This window comes from Ictalurus furcatus, chromosome 8 (assembly GCF_023375685.1).
Source record: "Ictalurus furcatus strain D&B chromosome 8, Billie_1.0, whole genome shotgun sequence".
NCBI lineage: Eukaryota > Metazoa > Chordata > Actinopteri > Siluriformes > Ictaluridae > Ictalurus > Ictalurus furcatus.
In genome coordinates, this window is record NC_071262.1 from 16,936,989 (window position 1) to 16,959,697 (window position 22,709).

Below are 22,709 nucleotides of genomic sequence, written 5' to 3' on the forward strand. Positions count from 1 at the left end.
TGGCATGTGGCTCTCAGTTGTAGTTCAAACTGCCATGTTTCATTCAGATCTTTTAAACTCTCTTTTACAGTAAACAGGCAAAATGGTGTATTATTGTTTGTGTGGCGATCTGGAAAACCCAACAGATATTGCTCTGCTGAATTCTGGCTAAAACAGCTAAAAATGATGGAAAATCACATTGACACAACTTTACTTTTATAGACTATCTTCCTGTAGAGATTATATTGAGTAAGAAGTCTATTGAGTAAGAATCAAGAAAGTTTTTAGAACTATATATAGTTCAAAATGAGCATATTTCACCACGTGTAGGGTTTTCCCAGGCCACCACACACACAGTGTAGTGACAAAGTGGCATCGGAGTTGCAGCAATGTTCTCTTATGTCCCTTTAAAGCATATGGGGCAAAATGACCTGCTCTGGCATTTCATACATGGAAAATATTAATGGGCCTAAGCCCCTTTGAAAAGGTCAACCTGACACATGTTTTCAGAAACATGACAGCTATTGAGCCTCTGCTAGCAAATGATAAGCCATGCTGTGGCCTGTGAGTGTTCTGTGTGACAGTATGACAGTGGTGTCTGCACCCCGTGTTCTGCCCTTTGCTTTATTTAAGGTACGGCCATTTCTCTGGGATAAATCGCAAAGTGCAGCTGACCTACCTGCCTAATGGCCAGCCTAAAGCATCAAGTGAGGAAGAAGGTGAACACATTTTTAAACTAAAGACACACGTTTGGACGCTTGATCTAATACACAGCTTTATATTAAACAGTGTGTAAATATATGTGTATAACATTTCAATTGTGGTGTGTGTGTGTGTAGACTCTCAGAAGGAAAGTCCTTCTTTGCTGTTGGTGCTAAAATGGGGAGGTGAGCTGACTCCGGCCGGTCGTGTGCAGGCTGAGGAGCTGGGGAGAGCTTTCCGCTGCATGTACCCTGGAGGACAAGGTATACACACACACACACACACACACACACACACACACACATACACTCAAAGAGACTAATCTGGAGGACTTTATCTAAACAGATAAATTCCTTTAGTTCATTACTTTATGACTTTATTTGAGACACAAGTAAAGTTTCCTGTTATCTTTGATATAGTAACAAAGTGCACACAAGGCATTTCCCAGAAGATAATAAAGCATGGCCCTTTGCCATGAAATGAAAATGAATGAAAAATTAATTAAAATTAATGAAAATGTCGGTGTACATTATGTTTCAGAAAAGCAGATAATATACATTTTGTAAAGGAATTCACTGAAATGTATAGAGTATAGACATTGCTTGATTCTATTATTCTGTCATTAATAATACTAATGCACTCTTTCAGTGTCTTTGTCATGTGGTTCTGACTTTGTAACAGAGTAGTACTGTCTTATTAACATCTGGACTTTTGATATAGTGTAAAATGCATGCACAACTGCTTTTGGAGTCACAAGACATGGGATGTGTGAAGCACTGTATTCTAAATAATGCAATAAATGCAGTAAAAAATGATTGCAAAACTAAATGTATTGACATACTGTAGTCTTTGGGAAGATCGCATGTTCACATTTTAAACCATTTTTTAAAGGTGAAGCTCTAAATGTGATTATAATATCTACAGCAGCTATTTGTTTGGATGATCCTAATTATTAAAATGAATAATTAGTAATAGTTGAGACTTAACCACTTGGTTGAGGTGTCGTGATTATTTCTTGAGTTTACATTATAATTTATGTATATAAATTATAATTAATTTACACATATAATTATGTGTGTGTGTGTATGTATGTATGTATGTATGTATGTATGTATATATATATATATATATATATATATATATATATATATATATATGTATGTATGTATGTGTCTGTGTGTGTGTGTGTATATATATATATATATATATATATATATATATATATATATATATATATATATATATATATATATATATATATATATATATATACACACATAATTATATGTGTAAATTAATTATAATTTATATACATAAATTATAATGTAAACTCAAGAAATAATAATAATATATTATACAAAAGCAGGAAAACCGTTAGCTTGCACCACCACACAAACAAGTTTGATTTACATTGAGATTTTATATAACTTTTAATTATAATATGATTTTATGTAATTCTTGTTTACTGTTTTGTTTATTCATTTACATTTGCATTATTGCATTAATAGTGCTAAAACATCATCTTCCTCAAAGTTGTGTGCATGTTTGTAATTTCCTGGCATGCTTTTTTGTATTTTTCCAAGGTGTTCATAGCTTTTTATTTATTTTTGGAGTAAACAGGAACTAACCATGGCCACACTGTTTCCCATGTTCTTGCTGAGACATATTCTGCTGTTGGAAAGAGAGTAACACTGTGTTACTCGCTGATTTGCTCTTCTCTTGCCTTGAATTATAAACTAGATAACCGCATATCCCTGGGCTGTGAGTCCCCTACTGACTGTGGTAAGAAGGGCTTTCAAGTGTGGGAATGATATTGGGCTTTCTGTGCTGCTCTTCTCATTATCATTTAATGCCCAATGTGTTGCCTGTGGTGTGTGCAGAAGATTTCATAACGTGGCATAAGACATGAAAAGACTCCATTATGTTGGTCTTCATGACTGTAATAACGCTTTGTGTAATTTCTTAAACAGTGTGAAGTACATGAGTGTATGGTGTGCCTTGGTTGTTCTACACAAAGAAATAATGATGCCTTTAATCTTATTTATTGTTGAAAATGGACACTTTAAGTGATGTGCTTAATGTGATCCCAGGTCTGTCTTGTCTTGTAACCTTCACATATCAAAAAAGCCATGAAGACATTTATCTTTCATGCCTAACTTTGCATGAATTAGTCTTATTTTGCAGACAAGCTTATCATCATCCTTTTTAAGAGATAACATTTTATATCCATGCATTACTGTTTTAGCGACAAACAGAAACAACAAAAAAGCACATTGCAAATAGCTGGTGAATGGTATTCAGTTGTGTTTCTTCTTTTGCTAAAATACAAGACTCTACCCTCATGCAGGAGACTATGCTGGTTTCCCTGGCTGTGGCCTACTGCGTTTACACAGCACCTACCGCCATGACCTTAAGATCTATGCTTCAGACGAGGGCCGGGTACAGATGACCGCTGCTGCTTTCGCAAAGGTATATGTCTGTACATAACTGTGTGCTTTGGTCTGCCTGTATATGTCACATTCACTACATATGGAGTGTGTGTTTCTTTTTGTTTTGTTTTGTTTTGTTTTTTTTTTGTCCCCCCCCCCCCCTCCTCTCAGGGGCTGTTGGCTCTGGAGGGTGAGTTGACCCCTATCCTGGTGCAGATGGTTAAGAGTGCTAACATGAATGGCCTGCTGGACAGCGACAGCGACTCGCTTACAGACTGCCAACAGCGTGTCAAAGCTCGGCTCCATGAGATCATGCAGAAAGACCAAGACTTCACTGGGGAGGACTACCAAAAAGTACAGCATATTTTTCTAACATTGGCTTTCCCTTTTATACAGGTCTAAAAGGTTTCCTTTGGGTGTTTTGACTTTTTCTTTGTGGCATTTTGTTTTAGCTTGCCCCAACTGAAAGCCCTTCTCTGGTCAACTCCATGAAGATCATAGAAAATCCTGTCAAAACATGTGACAAGGTTTTTGCTCTCATTCAGAGCCTCACACGTCAGATACGCAAGCGGCTAGAGGACCCCAAATCTGCAGGTATGGCTACTTCTAATCCGTTTTTGATTGCTTTAAAGCCCCAGAAAACGTCAAAAAATGGCCTAGAAAATGTTTGTGCACAATCGTTTTCATTAAAATGTTCAAACCTCTCAAAACATACTAAACCAACATTAGCCAGTTAACTGCTAGTAAACTAGTTCCCAAATAGGAATGGATGGGAATTTCGTCTTGATTTGCATCATCATATTTTCATTTTTTTTTTAATATCACAAAGAATATATCACAACAAAGAATACTTTGTTTATAACTATCATTAGCTAATTTGGGTAGCTAGCTTAGCACACAGGTTCTACAACTTCCCAAATATTTTTTTTATAAAGCACTGAGAAATTGTCTTCTTTAATCTTTGAATTGTACACTGTGATTAAAAAAAAAAAACCCACAACCAATCTATGTAATACATCCAAGAAATTTAACCATTATAAATGTTTATAAAAAAATGTATGCTCTCATTTACTGTAATAAACCATTCAATTGGTCTAATCTAATGTGATTGAACCCTTGCATATCAGATCTACAGCTGTACCACAGTGAGACTCTGGAGCTCATGCTCCAGCGCTGGTCCAAGCTGGAGAGGGACTTCCGCATGAAGAATGGCCGCTATGACATCAGCAAAATTCCCGACATCTATGACTGTGTGAAGTATGACACACAGCACAACAGCTCTCTGGGCCTGGAAAACACGCTGGAGCTCTTCCGGCTGTCTCGTGCGCTCGCTGACATCATCATTCCTCAGGTAGAGCACCTGTGAGATCTTTATTTGTTTTGATTCTTGTATGTATTCCCCCCTCCCTTTTTCTGTCGCTCACATGTGTTTGCTACCTCAGGAGTATGGGATAAGTAAATTGGAGAAGCTGGACATTGCTAGTGCCTACTGCCTGCCCCTGGTTAAGAAAATCCAGCTGGACCTGCAGAGGACACATGAGGATGAGGCTGTCAACAAACTGCATCCACTGTGAGCCTCTGGACCTTATTACAATATAATATATAATACAACTTTATTAATCTCCTTAATGCAGTGCGATTTTGTGGTTTATTGGTTACTCCTGTAGAAAGTACTGAAGCAGTCTTGACCTGAGTCTTGTATATGAAAGTTTCATATAATACTAAGTGTAATTTGTGTCCATGCAAAAAATTCTATCTTGGTGAGTAAAAATATCTTCAATATAGATGAGTGTATCTAATATTTAATATTTCTTATTATGATTTCTTATTATGTGATTACTATAAAATAAACAAAGATTATTAAACTTTTTTCTATTTCATATCTTTCTTTTTTTCCACAAATTATATTTTAAAAATTATTTTATTTTACCGGCAGATAACTTTGTTTATTTCAAGCATTTATTTCTTGAAAGAAGCAAAATAATCTGCCAACCCATACAAAAAAGTTCTAAATGCAAATTGTTTGGGGAAATATTTTAAAACCACTTAAAAATCCATTTTGATTCAGAAATAAATGTATGGATGTCATTAAACTCTTCCATTTTTCTTACAAGCCAGTTTCAACCATTCTTAAAATGTCTTTAAGGCCATTAAGAATATATATTTAATCGAGTGTGTCCAAAGGTGTCTTATATGAGACAGTATTATTAAAATAGAATGGAGGAAAATGTACATACCTTGTCATATTAGTAAATATATTGCAAAGTATTTGCAATATATCATAGTATATTTGTTTCTTAAAGGAATGGAATGGAACAACAAATTCAATCATGTAAGATTAGTTAAAAAAAACAAAAAACTCAACACAATACAGAACTAAATGCCACAAGCCCTAATAATGTTACATTTGTTTTATAATAATCTCATTATTAGGAATGCCACATAAATTAATCTGTATTCAAAATGCTTTAACTTGCTGAGATAACATTTTTGCTAAACAGATGTGAACGTTTGTGAGTGATCAGGTTGTGTTTTTATCTCCTTTTGGTGGTTCAGGTATTCGCGGGGTGTGATGTCTCCGGGTCGGCATGTGCGGACCCGGCTTTATTTCACCAGCGAGAGTCATGTCCATTCCCTGCTCAGCATCTTCCGATATGGAGGCCTTCTTAATGTCAGTATGAGCCAAACAAACACCCAGAATGCATATAGAAAGCTCTTACTCTGAATCCAAAATGAATCTTTGCGTTCATGTTGTTGTGTTATAGGAGGAGAAGGATGAGCAGTGGAAGCAGGCCATGGACTACCTCAGTGCTGTAACTGAACTCAACTACATGACTCAGATAGTCATTATGCTGTATGAAGACAACAATAAGGTAAAAGCCTTTGTACACTTAATTGTATCTTCTGTTCCTGTATGCCAGTGGTCTCATCTCTGTGTGTCTGTGTGTGTGTGTGTGCGCAGGATCCATCTTCAGAGGAACGTTTCCATGTAGAGCTTCACTTCAGTCCCGGGGTCAAGAGCTGTCGTGATGAGGAGAATGCACCAATGGGCTTTGGGTTCCGCCCTGCCTCTTCTGAGGTGTGTGTATATGTGGCTGTATATGCACAAGAGTATGATAAACTTTCATAGAGAGATTTCTAAACTGCTTTGGAATAAGAATAAAAGGGTTCAAGGTAATGTCTGATGTAAATGCAGAACCAGGAGAAGCAGGAAAACCTGGGCAGTCTGGAGGATTTGTCTCAGGACGAACCTGATCGAGCCATTCTTGCTGAGCACCTCAACGTGCACAAAAAGTCCCCACTGATTCGTAACCGAAAAACTGGTTCCATGGAGGTACTGTTCTTTAACACAGCCTCTAGCTGCAGTGTTCTCACATCCCGCACAGTCCTTCTAAAAGATAGCTGTACAGTATATGCCATCTGTTCTGGAGTTATATGTTAGAAAGGTAGCTAATGATCTTCTAAGGCAACTTGCAAACCATAAACAGCAAAAAATAAAACATTTTCTGTCTGCCTCTATGAAGGAGAGAAAGCCAATTTCCTATTGTGTTATGTTTAAAGGTCTGAGGGGGGGTATTTATTAGCAGTTTTGTCTGTCTGAAATAAACAATGTCACAGGCTGGGCAATGTCACACTATGTTCTCAGTATTGTGATGCACAATATAACAATTCAGCTGCTGATTTGACATTTATTTTTTAGCAATTAAGTATATTCATTCATAGCAATTAAATATATTCCTATATTCTTTTCTTTTAATGTAGCAATACTCTTGCTAGCATGCTAAATGTTAATATAGTGTTAGCAATTTTATACTGTAAAAATGTCTACTACTTAAAGTGTCAAAGTTTGAGATGTAGAAGAAAATTAGCTTTTCATATAGTGTCTTATTGCCTGTTTTAGCTTCATATACAATATGCTTGTGTATTTTGTGTGCAGGTCCTCTCAGAGACCACAAACTCCTCTTGTGGTGCAGCTTATCGTCTCTTTCCTTCATGTTCCCGCCAAGCCTGTGAGGTCAAATCTGGTGGCCTTGGTATGTATCAAGTGTTACTTTCTTGCAGGCCTACCACATGCCCTTCCATCAGCATCATCAGTGATCAGATCACATTTCTCTCTCTCTCTCTCTCTCTCTCTGTCCTGTGGATGACCTGGATACTAATAAAACTTTAACTTTTTCTGCACAGCACCTATGAGGCCCTTACATAAGTAGTCAGTTCATACTTGGCTCATATTGTGTCTAAATGTAGTTGCTGGCAGCACAGTGAGGGCTATACTGGCCTGTCCTATTCCTGTCAGGGGAACAAAAAGCTAGAGTAAAACAATGCAAACAGTGTCTCAGGTTACAAACCACTGAACCACTTGAAACTTGTGTAATTACTATGTTTACACTGTACATGTCATGGATTGACATTTTTATTGCTTAAAGGTAAAGCTGAACAAACGATAGTATTGCCACTTTATAGTTATACTTATTCCTGAAATGCATAACATCATGATGGGCATACCATCACGCAGATAAGTTAAGCCAAGTGTGAAGTACAGTATGAAGTCCAAAATCAACGTGGACTTCATATGTTAAACCTTAACAATAAAAGTTGGGTGTGTACTTCTGTATTTACACTAGATATGAAGGTGTTTAAAAACTGGAGACATGCATTTGCTGTATAACTATAGTTAAAATCAAATCCATGAACAGTGTTTGATTTCTTTGTACAGGACTTGTTGTACAGTGCGCGTGTTGCATCTGGTCCGTCTCTGCCACCAGGGCAAAAATAAACTTGACAACCTGTCTGTGAATAGCAGTTCATGGGAAATATTTGGACTGTCCCAAACATCACACTGCTTTGAGTTTCCCTTTGCTCTTCCAGAAACCAGTTAGTTTTCCATTACTCAGTGTTTAAACACACTTAAAGTTTCCACTGAACAGTTTGCATTGTGTGTAATGGTTTAGAGTTTTTATGTGTCATCCTGTGCACACACTGAGGTTTGGTGCCAGACAGAAAAAGGTTGTGGTTTGATTATTATATTAGCTGCTAAACTAACATAATCAGGTATAATGTGATGCGATGCAAAAAAGTGTCTCCAGTGAGCTTGTTTCTGGGCATGAAAACCATTAAACCATTAAAAGAGATGCTGCATGTTGATTAGTGAAAACTAACCATCATCAACCCTTTCCCTACCTAAACCCCTCTCTGTCCACCTCATGGTCTCTCCCACCCCCTCGCAGGCTCCTTGTTCACTGGCCTCTTCAGTTCCTCCTTCCGGGGGGTGTCCTCCAGTGCCCCTAACCTTCGAGAGCTGGCCCGAACCCAGCGCAAAAAAGCCACGTCCCCTCAGAGTCGAGTCAGTAGAGAGGGTATGTCCTCTGTCCAATTGCGCCTTCTGACTTCACTAAAGCAAGCTGATCAAAAAAATATACACAGTTCCTTGGCAGTATTACTGATCTGTTTCTATTGCTTTTCACAAACAATGCTTCCCAATCATTTCTGTGCTACTCTATTGTCAAAATCTCTCCCATACAGATTTTTGTTTTTGCACAGACGTGGCTAAAAACTGTGCTGCCGTTTGGATTTCTGTCTATTTCCAGCTTCTTTTTAAAGCTTGCAACTGTTGGTTTCCACTGACCTTGACCTTACTTCACTGTTGATTCTCTTTAGACTGGCTGAATGCTAAAATTACACCTCTTAACTAACCCTCTGTTCCATCTAGCTGGTCACTTTAAATTCACCTTGGCATATTGATTTTATGATTTCATTTGTGTCACTAAAACCTCTAGGCTGATGCATAGCATGTCAGATTTTAACTAGCACCGTAATTTGTGCTTGCAAGTCAGCTTACTGAGTGTGTGTATGCGTTATAGATGCACATACAAGAAAGTATTGTGTTTTTAATAATGCCTATCTTGTTTCTATTTTATCTGAATGCAAGTCTATATTAGTATGATAAGTGTTCTGCTTGTGGTCTCCTTTGTATGTGTGCCCTTTTTGAAAGCCCCATTATAGTTATACACTCGCTGTCCATTTTAATATGAACCCCTGTACTCTGGCTCATTCATGCAGTTATCCATTCAGCCAATTATGTGGCAGCAGCACAATGCATAAAATCATGCAGATACAGGTCAAGAGCTTGAGTTAATACTCACATCAAACATCGGAATGAAGAAAAAGTGAGATCCCAGGAGAGCGTCAGTTTCTGAAATACTCAGAGCAGCCCATGTCACAGAGATCACACTCTTTCCTCATTCTGATGTTTGATGTAAGTATTAACTGAAGCTCTTGAATCCGCATGACTTTATGCATTGTGTTGCTGAAACATGATTGGCTGATTGGATAACTGCTTAAATGTGTTCCTATACAGGTGTTCCTATTAAAGTGAATGGTGAATGCATATTTGTATTTGTACATAAATGATTTAAAAATCAGCTATATTTGTGATCGCCTCCAGAGGACACTATTTTGCTTGTTTTTCAAGCATTGCATGATTGTCATCATTATTACTTTGCCGTTTTTACTTTTACTAGATTAGGGGAGGACTGGAATATATGTGGTTGTGTAGCCTAGTGACTCGAAGTCCATAGACAGTTGCCAGTTTATAAGGTACACATACTTTGTGCCTTCACTTGTTTTCCATTTATCTGGTATGACTACTATACAGGTTAATTTGTATGTGTGTATTCCTGCCTGTAGCTCATGTGTCAGCCCCTCTCTTCTCCATCCATCAACAGTTCGGGACCACCCTAGGACCTTTATATTGAAATGTATTCATTTGGCTGACAAGTCTGCTGAAATCTAGTTGCAATTGAGACAATTGAGGATACAGTGGATTAGTTGGGAGTTATGGATCTTGCTCAAGGACTCAGCAGTGTCTGTTTGGTTCCCCCATCACTGGACAGAGTCTATCAGGCACATCACTTTATTAGACACACCTATCTTGTTGGCCTACCTTGTAAGTGTACAGTTATAAATTCATGTTCTTCCATGCAGGATTTGTGCTAATTGACCTCTAGCCCTTTAGTGGTGATCCTGTGGTGGTCCCATGTGACAGATAACAGGGCAGAGAAGCTACAGTCGGTAATTGTGTAACACTGTTAATTTATTTTTGTTGACATAGTATAAAAGTATTACTAAATTCATTTGAAAGTTTTCTTTTTTTAAATCGCCACCCTCATGTTTTGCTGGGAGTTTACAAAACCAACCTGTATATGGTGCTGCATATCATGTATTGTCAATACACAGTACATTGTCATGTATTGATTTGTCTTCAAATACTGTGATATGATATTTTTGTCATATCACCAACCCTGACCTACAATTGTGCCTATATGGTCTGTGAACCTGATAAACAGCCATGACGGTGTATTTTGATGGTTTAATGGTAATGAAGTAAACCTTTCCATGATTTCACTAGACAGATTTACATCTTCACTTCCTGGTCTTTTCCACTTAACATCTATATGTTTAGCACTATCTGCATGGATAATATCTTGGAACTGAATTGGATCTTATTGCTAGCAGATTGGCTCAGTGTTGTGTATAATAGGAATTTTGTCCACAGGGTGTCACTGTATGATTATGCCACAGGTCTGCAGTATATTAGACCACTAAGATTATGCCCAAAATACTGCCTTGTCATTCTGCTCCATGGAAGGGGTGGGGATACTGTTTGTTATATAAGTTTTATATGATTTTTAAATGTATTTTGTAAGGCTGTTACTTTTGGATAGTGGGTTTGGGGGTTCTGCTCACACAATTTGGTTAGTTCTGGGTTTCTAGATCCAAATGCACCAGAGTGACACTGCTTCTTTTATTTCCTCAGAGTTGCTCTCATTGCCGGCTGTAAAGAGGTTTTCTGTGTCATATGCCAGGCATCCAACTAATGGTATGAATGTTGTTTGGAGTCCATGTGTTTAGATACGTGCATGCCCCCTGGGGGTCATTTCAACATAACAGTTAGTAATTTGTTGGCATTTTGATCCTAATTTGCAATTTTTGTGAATTTTTGTTTTTTCCATTATTTCTTCTCACAACTGTTCTCACCCATTGTATTTGGATTTACCACCTACAGCATCACACTTCTGGGTTTAATTCATTTCTGACTCATTCATTCCTTCTTTCTTTCTTTTTCCTTCTTTTTCAGTGGATAAGTGCATGTCCTTTTCTTGCATATATCTCATGATCTTTTATTTGTGTTTTGCTCTGTCATGTACTTGGTGTTATCTGTTAAGCTCAAGCCATACAGAAAACATCACTGCGCTTTAGAATTAATGATCACTGTTAATTCCTGTTTCCATTTTGGACTTGCTGTAGTGATTATATAACAAGATACTGAACAGCAGTCATTAGTTAAAGCTGATAATAAAGCTGATAATGAAGGCAAGGGTTAATGAACTGTCTTCACAGTTTTTGCTAAGATGTACTGTGGATCTTGTCTCTCCTCACACATAGTGGCTGATATCCTCACAGCTGATGAAAGAAATCTTGCAGCATTACCCTGAAAAACAGTATTTTGTCTTGAAGACAGATGCATTATGGATAATGTCTGGTCACAAACGTGTTATGTTTTCCTCTACATCTGTTTATATTATTAGCATAAGAAGCAGACTTTCAGTAGTTTTAAGGCCTGCTCTGTCAGTTTGATTTATTTCCTTCTGTTCCAAATCTGACAAAGTGGATCTGTTTGTTTTATAGAAGCTCTAGCTTTGGAAAGTTCTGGATTATTGGTATTTGGGGACCTTTTGTTATTTTACTGGAATGGTGTAAAGTCCAGTTTTCAAAAGTCATACATGTAGCAAAACTGAAAACCTTCAGCCTATCATCAAATGATTATGAATTTGAATCCAGATGATGTCACAACCATCTATAGCTAGGAGTCCAAGAGTGTGTGCAGCAGTTTAAAAAGATGGTAGTGGCTGGCTTCACGTGTCTCAGAGGAAGCACATGCCCGCCTTCACCCTCCCCAGTTGGTATCTGTTGCGTGATAAGGGAGCTTTATAGCTAGTGGATGGGAACGGACCAAATTGGGAGAAAATGGGGTAAAAAAAAAAAAAAAAAGAAAGGAAGGAAGAAAATTCATACCTGTTCTGTGGGTTAGCCCTGTGATCAGTCATCCCAATCATTATCATTTATATTGTCTCATATGAAAATATTTTTGTTTCTAGTCAGGCCTGATTCAGTAGAGACTGAATACTAGTAGAATACTGAATCTGCTAGGTGCACAGCAGTTCAAAGAGTTTGTGGAAAGAGCTAAAGGCAACCTTTCAATCAATTTGACAGCAGTTTTATTAAAAAAAAAAAAAAAAGTAGTGAATCAGCCTAAGGGAAATAAATCTGTCCTGAGCTGTGTGTCAGCTCATAGGCTATGGGCTAATACTTTAAAATTTGAAGATCAGACATGGAGCATTATTTTAAGTGTGTGCATGCATGAAAGATTAATTAAAGTTATATACTGTTTAGTTATGTTAAAATGCACATAATGGAGTAGTAGTAGTTGAATTATATTCAATGCTACCTGATGTTAACTAGCAAATTTAGCCAACATTGTATTTTGTTGTGCTACATGTATTGTTTTATTTTAATGCACAGTTGAGTATCAGTTAGTTTTGTGTTTGATGTTATTTCTTATGAGCCTGTGACTTTGTATCATGGTGCATGCGTGCAAAAAGTGTTAACTGCTGTAAACATTTTGTTTGGTTAAAGCAAGTCTTATCTAAGTCTTTTACTATAACACGTTATGTGTTTCTCAGAGTGAACATAATGGATTTGAGATGTAGTGTTCAGCTAAAGCAGCAGCATTGAAGGGATTCCCTCATTATTTTATAGGTTATGTCTTGTGTCCGATTGATTGAACACGGCTTAATCATTATGCTGCTATGCAGATCAGCCCACACCCTAATACTTTAAAGGCCATATATAAATTGTGCACTGAAGAGTGACAAGATGAATAGTCTTCTCATCAACGTTAACGCCCCATTCCGACAAGATCACTGGTTAGGTGGTTTTAATTATACTGGATTCCTTTTTTAATTTTATCTTTGAAGTGCGAATTAGTGGATGCACTGCTTCAATGCTTCTACTTTTAGTATGGAAATGCTTGGCTGTAGTTGGTAATTTGTCTTGCGTGCTGACTCACTGAGCTGAAAAGTTGAGACAGTCGAAACGTTCTGTGTGCTGTACAACAAGACTTATCTTCCTCATCCACTCTATTGCCTCTGCTTCTCCTCTGTATTAGTCACTGTCCTTCACAGTTTCTCCTGCTTGAGGGGAAAAGAGGAGGAAAAGCCCACCATTACTTTATCGAAACCCTTTTGTCACTCCTTCCTATGTGTTCCCTTTTCTATAATCATTTTCCCTTGCTTTCCTCCTCACTACGCTTCCCCTTTCTTCCTCCGTCTTCTCAGAGTGTGCCGAGAAGCTGCAGCATGTCGCTGAATTGCTGAGTTAGCTCTCAGCTGATCCTATTCTCACTCACCACTTCCATCATTGCTACTCTCCTCCTGTTCACCTGCTGGCTCCCATTCACAGCAATGTGACTGATTTCTGGGCACAACTCCACCCACTCAACCACCCCTTTTTCTACTACAGCTCCATACTTGCTGTCTGCTCTCTGAGCATTGTTTCTTAGCGGTGTTTTGTGCAAGAGTATCCAGATGGGAAGACAGCATATGGTTATGTGTCGCATAAAGTGAGGGGGATGGCAAGTGTGGGTTGGGATTGGGCATTATAGTGGAGCTGTTATGTTTTGGTTGATTTGGCCAGTTTTAGCACAGAAAACATTGCCAAGGCACTTTATAATGAAAGAATGTCGTGAACCATGCACACTGTGAGGAGTACAGCTGATCTGATTTTGACTGTATCAAAGTAGAACATGAAATCACATGGGATATATGCTGTACTTTGAAGGTTACATGGGTTGTACTCAATGCACAAGATTATTCCTTAATGTAATAAATGGATGGAAAACGATACTAAAGCTGGGTAGGACCCCCACCTTCAGTTCTTCATGGCATGGTTACAAGGTCTTTGAGATTCTTGTTCCTGTTGATATGATTCTATCACATAACTGCTGCAGATTTGTCTGCTGCACATTAAGCTGCAAATCTTCTCTTCTACCACATCCCAATGGTGCTCTGTTGGATTCAGTTTTGGTGACTACTATTTCAGGCTACTGAAGTACACTGACCTCACTGTCATGTTCATCTAAGCAGTTTGAGATGTGCTGTATTATGGCACTGGAAGTCACCATGATGCCATGGTTAGTAACAATACTCAGATAGGCTATGGCATTCAAATAATGCTTAACTGGTATTAAATGTCCAAGTGTGTCACCAAATTCTGACCCTATGTCTCTATTTCAAAGCAGAAATCTAGATACACCAGACCAGGCATCATTTTTCTAATCTTCACCTATCTATTTTTGATCAGTCTGTGCCCACCAGAGCCTCAGATTCCTGTTCTTGGCTGACAGGAGTGGAACCTGATGTGTTCTTCTGCTGTTGTAGTCCACCTGCAAAATTCAACGTTATGCAATTTGAGATGCTATGCTCCTTACCATGCTTGTAGATTTCTTTGATTTATTTGGGTTGCTGTACCCTTCCTGTCAGTTCTGTCTGGCCATTCTCATCTGATCTCTCTCATCAACATGGTGTTGCCAACCAGAGAAATGTCTCAAGTGATGTTTTACTTCTGCATAAACTGTAGCGAGTGTTGTGCATAAAAATCTTAGGAGATCAGCAATTTTTGAAATAGTCAAACCAGCCCACCTAGCCCCAGCATGGCCAAAGTCACAGGATCACATTTTCCCCCTTTTCTTATGTTTATTGTGAACTGAAGCCCTTGACCTGTACTTGAGTTAACCTGGCCAAGAATCAGCTGGGGTGCAGGTGGTGGTAATAATGTTGCTGGTGAGTATATAATATTAACTGGAATATTAATGACTTTCATTCTATACCTCTTGAATGATGCTGTATCCTGGCAAACACCAGACCCACTAAATTCACCTTACATTGTTTTAATTGGGTACATTTCTCTCTACATAGACTGACCCCTGAGAGTGTTTTGAAGTGAAATTGGATTTTTAAAATGGATTCTAAACAAATTGGAACCTTTTTGTCTTCTATTTTATTTTCAGTTAGTGCTTTTAAAGCAGGCAGGGCCACCGATAACATGAAAACCCCTTATATTTGCTCACTTAGGACTGTTTACCTTCCAGAACCATCTCTTTCTCCCTCTCATTAATTTTCAGCTTGTCATGTTCCCTCCATCTATTTTCCACTCACCTCTCCATCGTCTGGCTTTCTGTAAATGAACCGAGAATTGTATATTCTAATATATTGATTCTCTCAGCTGCAATTGATGTGTAAGCCAAGATGCTTGTGAGAAGAGTGAAAAAGGATGAAACGTCCTTAATATATCCAATGTGCTCATTCTTCGACATGCAAGATTGCATTCTAGACAGACTATTTAGTATGTCTTGCTCTTGGTTCTGAATTAAACAGAATGAAACCTCCAAAATACACTTGCAATCAAAATTATTCAACCTCCATTGCAAATCAGGGTTATTGTCAAATTTTACAGACTTTCCATTGCAAATAGCTGACAAATCAAACAAAAGCAATTGAAATAGTTCAACACAACTTTCAATACACAAGCATCGCTTAAAGCAGTAGGTACAGTCTGACTCCATCGACCCCTGCAGACCTCTACACCATTTTTTTTTTTTTTTGTACAAACTTTATTATAGATTTTTTTATTTTATGACTTCTACATTATAGAATCAGTACAAAAGCATTTTATATTTCCAAACATTAGTTTTCCATCACAAAAATTAAATGTTACAGAAAAATGTTTGCATGTCAGTAAAGAAAGCAGCATATTATGTAACGGAATACTTTTCAGGCAGAAAAACATAATGAAGGCTCCTGGGATTTGCTGGAAAAATAAGAAGCAAGGGCGACAGTCAAAATCTCCAAAAGAACTGTGGGTGGTTCTGCAAGATGCTCAATAAAACTTACCTGAGTTCCTGAGACTACTTTTTTCTTTTTTTTTTTCCTTTTTTTTTTTTTTGTCTTTAGTAAGGGATGTCTTACTAAATAGTGACTTTCATTTATTACTGCACTTTATAGTATTTTTTTTAATGTAGAAAAATTTAATTTCTTTACTTTTGAAGGCATCTTTGCTGTACGGCATTTCTTTGCATGTGCCTAAGACTTTTGCACAGTACTCTACAGTGACTGAATACTGTGGGGAGTGTTCAGAGTTATAACCATTTCAACTAAGTTAAATTGGTGCATTACTCATTCCAGCAGTGCTCAGAGCCCTGTGGTTATTCGGTAGCTATAAGGCTCAGTGATTTATGATGCAAGGTGTTAAATGTGGGGTGTCGTCAGTATACAAACACATGCAAATTAGTGTGGAAATTCTGGAATTGGCCTTGGTATTAGGAGATTTGGGAGCAGACAGATGCATCTCTTTTATATTCCAAGGGTTTTGTTTTGTTGCCAGGTTATTGGAGGTTTGTTGTTTGGGGCAAGATTGTTGGCAAGACTGTATTACTGTAGCTCTCTTTTATGTTTTGTAAATGTTTGCACTAGACATTGAAGAAGACCTTTTTTACATTGATTTTTAATTTGGCGTATTTTGTGTGATTCAGGATTTGAAGGCTGCTCTATGGTTCCATCTATATACCCCCTGGAGACCCTGCACAACTCTCTGTCACTGAAACAGGTGGATGAATTCCTCAACAAAGTGTGTGAAAGCCGGAGAGAGACACTCACCAAGACTCTGAAAAGTAGGTAGATGTACATGCCCGCAATCATGGATATTGTGCTTGGAATTTTTGGAATCAGAAGTTATACTCTATATATCCTGCTATATTGCTTTTGAAAACTTTAATCATCTGACCTTTCATTCTAAGCTTTTGCTCTAAAAAAGGTTTTAACTGAAAATAAACCTAAAGGACCTAATCAAGCTTTGTGCTCTTTCTGCTTTTGTACCTTCCAGCTCTGAGAGCAATGTTTGACTCTCAAATTCAACCTTCCACAGAGCCTGAGAGTCAGGAGCTGGCTAGATCTTCTTTTTCTTTTCCACTGCCCTAACAGCTAGCCCACTCTCTATAGTGTGAGTATCTCCTTCAATATAGTAGCTTTCCAGGACTGCAGGAGCAGTCCATCATCCCCATCATGTCACCATCCGCACTAGCCACCTGGAGTCAAGAGCTCTCCAAAATATGCAGCATTTTTTTTGAGCGTCTGCCACCAAGAGACAAAAATGCCAGTCTGTGCAGGCCTTAAACTGTCATAGGCTCTTGACACACTGTCTCCTTTTAAGCCCATCCATTAAGCTCAGTGCTGACTCTACTTAACTATATCCCACCCTCATATTGAGCTTTAAGTGTCATAATGTCTTGTGAGTGGTGGTGTGATTTATTCTGGCAATATAATATATCTTAGCTTGGCTTGAATATCAGCTCTGAGCATTTCCCCTCACCGGAAACGTAGGTTGCCTATAGTAATTGTAATATTGTTATATAGTTTTGATAACTCATTTATTGTGTGCATTTTGTTTGAGTCAGACTAGGTACATGCTTTAGGACACACATGTCCTACAGTTTAAAATAGTGTTGTTGTTTTACCTGTCACTGCATAACTTGCTTTTCTTTCTAGGCCAATACAGTAAATAAGAAAAGATTAAAAGAAAATACATTCATGTGAAAATATAAGTACACCCCATGGAAATTGTTGGCTTTTTTGACATATTTGGACAAGCAAACATTTGATCCTCTTTGAAACAGTACCTATTAATAAAGTTGATATACTTGAACAAAACTACAATGAAAATTAGCTTTTTCAGTCATTTATTCAACAGAAATATCAATAGATGTGATATTCGTCTATGGGGAAAAAATAAGTACACCCTTGGCCTCAGAAGCTAGTATTGTCCCCTTTAGCAGAAAAAAAAACGTCTTGTAGGCGTTTTGTATAATTGTCCAGCAAGCGTGGTGGATACAGTTTCAGTTGCAAGATGTGGGGGGATTTGAAATGGGCAATACATGCAAGAAAACCCTCAAACAACACTTCAATGGGATTCAAATCAGGCTTTGACTTGGCCATTCCATAACCCTCCATTTCTTCTTTTTGAACCATTCCTTGGTGGAGTTGCTAGTGTGTTTAGGATCCTGTTGAAAGGTCCACTTTCAGTTCAATTTCAACTTTTGGACAGATGGCCTCACATTATCTTCAAGCACTCTTTGATATGATGCAGATTTCATAGTTCAATCGTTGATTTATAGAATCAATGAATGCAAGCTGTTCGTTCTCTGAGGCAGCTAAAAATACCCCAAACCATTACATTTCCACCACCATGCTTCACAGTTATGAGGTGTTTCCTGAAAAGCTGTCTTTGGTCTGCACCAACCATGTCTGCTGTTACTGTGACCAAACAACTCGCTTTGTTTCGTCTGTCCAAAACACATTATTCCAAAAGGCCTGTTCTTTGCAAGACTACATTTTTCCAAGGAGCATAAAGGCAAAGGCTTTTTCCTGGGACACCTCCCATGCAGGTTAAATTTGTGCAATCTCTTTCTAATTGTAGAAGCATGCATCAACAGTTGTGAGACTTACTAGCAGATCCTGTGTTGAAATTTTGGGGTTCTTGGAGACTTCTTTATGCATCAGATGGTCTGCTCTTGGGCTGAATTTGCTGGGACCACCAGTCCTGGACAAATTGGCAGTCGTTTGAAATCTGCGTCATTTGTAGATTATTTTCCTAACAGTGGATTGATGTATTTCAAATAATTTGGAGATCTTTTTAAATCCCTTGCCAGACTCGTAGGCATACACAACCTCTTTTCTGAAGGCCTTACAGAACTCTTTAGATCTTGGCATGATGACACCACAGACCTCAATAGCAAAGGGAACACTAGATGTGAGCAGTTTAAATAACACCTGCACTCCCTAAGCAGGTTCTAATCACTGGCACCCAATCTTGAACACCTGATTCTAATTTTATGGATTTGAAGGTGTGATAAATGCAGGGGTGTACTTACTTTGTCCATTTGACTGATCTGTTTTTGGTTCATTTTAAATTGTGAAAATTACTACAAAATGTCAATTTCATGTGTCACTTTATTGAGTCTATGACCTTTATTAATAGGCACTGTTTTTAAAAGAGTAACAAATGTCAAAAAAGCCAACAATTTCCATGGGGCGTACTTATTTTGTCACATGAATGTAGGGTTGATTTGCCTTCTTGAGCAAACTTAAAAATTAAATTAATTGCTTGTACTGTAGTATCTCATCCTTGGATGCCCTGGCTCACATGGCATCTAAAATTAATTCTACACCTTGCTGGTCACAGGCTTTTGTCATCTGATTGACTTTTCACTCTTACATACCCCAGTTTCTGACAGGAAAACTAATTTTTAGTTTGAAATAGCTATTGGCTGGTAAGCATAGTTGGTCCTTTACAGTGTCAGTTAAACGACCACTTCCTGCTAAAATAGGTGGGTCTTGGCTACATTTATGGAAAAAAAAGGGCCAGACTGTTCAGCAAAATCTACATTTCTGATTTTTGAGTCTACTGTTTGCTAAACCAGGGCTTTTCCTAGGACATCTTGTATCACATGTGCTTTAGCAACTGATTATGCCTCTGTCTGTCTGTCTGTCTGTCTGAAGATGCCAGCACTCTATCCATCACTGTCTCCAGTTTATGACCATCAGCTCAGTCAGTGTCAGGACCTCAGCGCCTCAGCGTCTAGTAAACCTCCAGACCGCACACTGTGCAGCTACACTGATCCTCATATTGCTTATTTATTCTGATCTGAGATCAGCTTTATACTTTGCTTTGGAGTACAACAGGTGGCTGGTGCTAATCTGAGGACACCATTTTGAGGTGTAGCTTCTGCCATATACCACCACCGAGACTCCACTTGCTCATCTACTATCTTTTGCACTTACTGTATTTTGTCCAGTTATGCAGCTGTCTAGTTATGCAGAGCTCCAGAAAATCAGCAGAACACTGAATCCAGCAATTAGTTGCACTTTTATACCTCTGTGATCTGCAGGAGTGATATTTAATTATAGCTTGTACTGAGCTGTGTGATGATAAGAATACACACTAGTAATTGTCTGTTCTCTCAGCTGATTGCAGTTGCCACGTCTTCTTATAGCCAAGCAATTTCATTGGACAACGTAATGTCACTCAGTGTCAGGCAATGCCTAAGAGATGCAGGTAGACCAATCAGATAACAGTGGTGTGTTCACTGGTGATGTTAACTCCTCTAGCATGCACATACAGCTGAGTCACTGTGCCAATGAACACATGAAATGAATGAAAAATGAAAGTAATTATCCTGCAGCCAGATGATCAAGCACATGTTTTTTAATGACTGATTTTGTGTTGTAAGATGTGTCATTTTATTATTGGAGATCTTTTTTTGTTTGTTTTTGTTTTTTAGCATGAATTTCATAATGTAACTTGTTATAATGAGAGGAAGACTTGAATGAAATCGAATTATTTGTATGACGTGATGTATAATAATGATAATATTTGAAAATGTATTTTGTCAACAGTAGTGCCTTATTTTAAGTATTATAAGTGTTTGTTTTTTCACTCAACTTCTCAGCCAGTACTGATTTTTACCTCTACATACTCTGGTAGTGTCCTGCTTAAGAATGTTTATGATCTGCTGTCTCTGACTAGGAGGTTTTTTATTCTAAATCTTTGAACTATTTAATTTTAGAGATTTCAATATTAATAAAATTGTGTATAACTTTTTGTGGCTTTATATATGAATAAAAGATCATCATTATATTTTGAGTTATTAAGAAATTGGGGTATTATAAATAAACAACAAACTGGCACTGTCATAATAAAATAACAGTATTCCATTATTTATGACGCTAACCTTGACAAGTTTAATAATACAGTTCTGAAGGTAAAACTAAAGTCTCACGGTTTTTATTCATGGAGCATTGAACACTGTGATGACTCATGCTTTGTCCTTAGCTGTGTTGCGTTACTATGGTGATGGGTCCTGATGCCCATTGACTTCTGTGAAAGCTTGGCTGAACTAGCGGCCGTGTAACATAGGAGACAGACAGAGACAAAGAGAGGATTTATTCAGGACAAGTCTCAGCCAGGCTTAAACAGGAAGCCAAATGGTGATGTCATTGCCACTGAGTGTTCCTCACAGGCATTCAGGATGTCTACAATGTGTCCCAAATTAAAAAGAGTAATTAAAAAACGATTCTCTTTTCAGTGTAACGGCAAATTTTCTTTCGGCCATTTACTGCATTATATACTGGCTGTATAATTAGAAGCTAGATATCTATGTGTTGACTAAAGATTGTTTTACCTTGTTTCTTTGGAGTTTATTTGGAGTTGACCGTTCTCTCACAGTCAGCTCATTTAACAGCTGTTAACTAACTAACTATATATACACAGTGCCCTCCACTAATATTGGCACCCTTGTTAAATATGAGCAAAGAAGTCACAGGGGTATAAATATGAGGTAACACACAGGCCAAATTCCCTTAGTCATTCATAACAATGGGTAAGACCAAAGAATATAGCTATGATGTGTGGCAAAAGGTTGTTGAGCTTTATGGTGGCTGTAAGATTATAGCAAAGGCATTTAAAATGCCAATTTCCACCATCAGGGCAATAATTAAGAAGTTCCAGTCAACTGGAAATGTTATTAATCAACATGGAATTGGGCATGTGTCTATATTGCCACAACTCACTGTGAAGAGGATGGTTTGAGTGGCCAAAAAATCTTCAAGGATCAAAGCTGGAGAATTGCAAAAGTTAGCTGCGTCTTGGGGTCAGAAAATCTCCAAAATTATAATCTGAAGTCACCTACGTCACCACAAGTTCTTTGGAAGGATTGCAAGAAAAAAGCCTGTACTCTCATCCAAAAACAAACTCAAGTGTCTTCAGTTTGCCAGACACTACTGGAACTTCAAATGATATCAGGTTCTATGGTCAGATAAAACCAAAATAGAGCTTTTTGGCAATCAACACCAGAGGTGGTTTTAGCCCACACAGCCATATGCCATATGGAAAAGTACCTCATGCCCACGGTTAAATATGGTGGTGGCTCTTTAATGTTTTGGGGCTGTTTTTCTGCCACAGGACCTGGAAATTTTGTTAGGATACATGGCATCATGGACTCTATCAGATATCAACAGATATTAAATAAAAACCTGACTTCCTCTGCCAGAAAGCTTAAAATGGGCTGTGGTTGGATCTTCCAGCAGGACGATGATCCAAAACATACATCAAAATCAACACAAAAATGGTTTACTGACCACAAAATCAAGGTCCTGGCATGGCCATTCCAATCCCCAATCCCCATAGACAACCTGTGGGGTGAACTGGAGAGTCCACCAGCGTGGACCTCAAAATTTGAAGGATCTGGAGAGATGCTGTATGGAGGAATGGTCTCAGATCCCTTGCCATGTATTCTCCAACCTCATCAGGCATTTCAGGCGAAGACTCAGAGCTGTTATCTTGGCAAAGGGAGGTAGGACAAAGTATTGACTAAAAGGGTGCCAATAATTGTTGCACACCTATATTTAACAGAGATTTTCTGTTTTGATA

The 22,709-nt window shown here is 38.0% G+C and overlaps 1 protein-coding gene across 1 annotated transcript in view; it reads left to right on the forward strand.

Annotated features, from left to right (window-relative positions):
* ppip5k1b (diphosphoinositol pentakisphosphate kinase 1b) overlaps positions 1–20,880 on the forward strand; it is a 34,847-nt gene extending 13,967 nt beyond the window's left edge. Inside the window, exons 15-31 of the mRNA XM_053631120.1 lie at positions 613–698; positions 819–944; positions 3,029–3,150; positions 3,282–3,464; positions 3,563–3,704; positions 4,238–4,461; positions 4,553–4,680; positions 5,667–5,781; positions 5,876–5,983; positions 6,073–6,189; positions 6,307–6,444; positions 7,048–7,144; positions 8,339–8,467; positions 10,927–10,989; positions 16,759–16,896; positions 17,109–17,225; positions 19,781–20,880. Of these exons, the coding sequence (XP_053487095.1) occupies positions 613–698; positions 819–944; positions 3,029–3,150; positions 3,282–3,464; positions 3,563–3,704; positions 4,238–4,461; positions 4,553–4,680; positions 5,667–5,781; positions 5,876–5,983; positions 6,073–6,189; positions 6,307–6,444; positions 7,048–7,144; positions 8,339–8,467; positions 10,927–10,989; positions 16,759–16,896; positions 17,109–17,203 (2,011 nt within the window). The 3' untranslated portion in view covers positions 17,204–17,225; positions 19,781–20,880. The remainder of the gene's footprint in view (positions 1–612; positions 699–818; positions 945–3,028; positions 3,151–3,281; positions 3,465–3,562; positions 3,705–4,237; positions 4,462–4,552; positions 4,681–5,666; positions 5,782–5,875; positions 5,984–6,072; positions 6,190–6,306; positions 6,445–7,047; positions 7,145–8,338; positions 8,468–10,926; positions 10,990–16,758; positions 16,897–17,108; positions 17,226–19,780) is intronic.
* Positions 20,881–22,709: the final 1,829 nt, after the last annotated feature.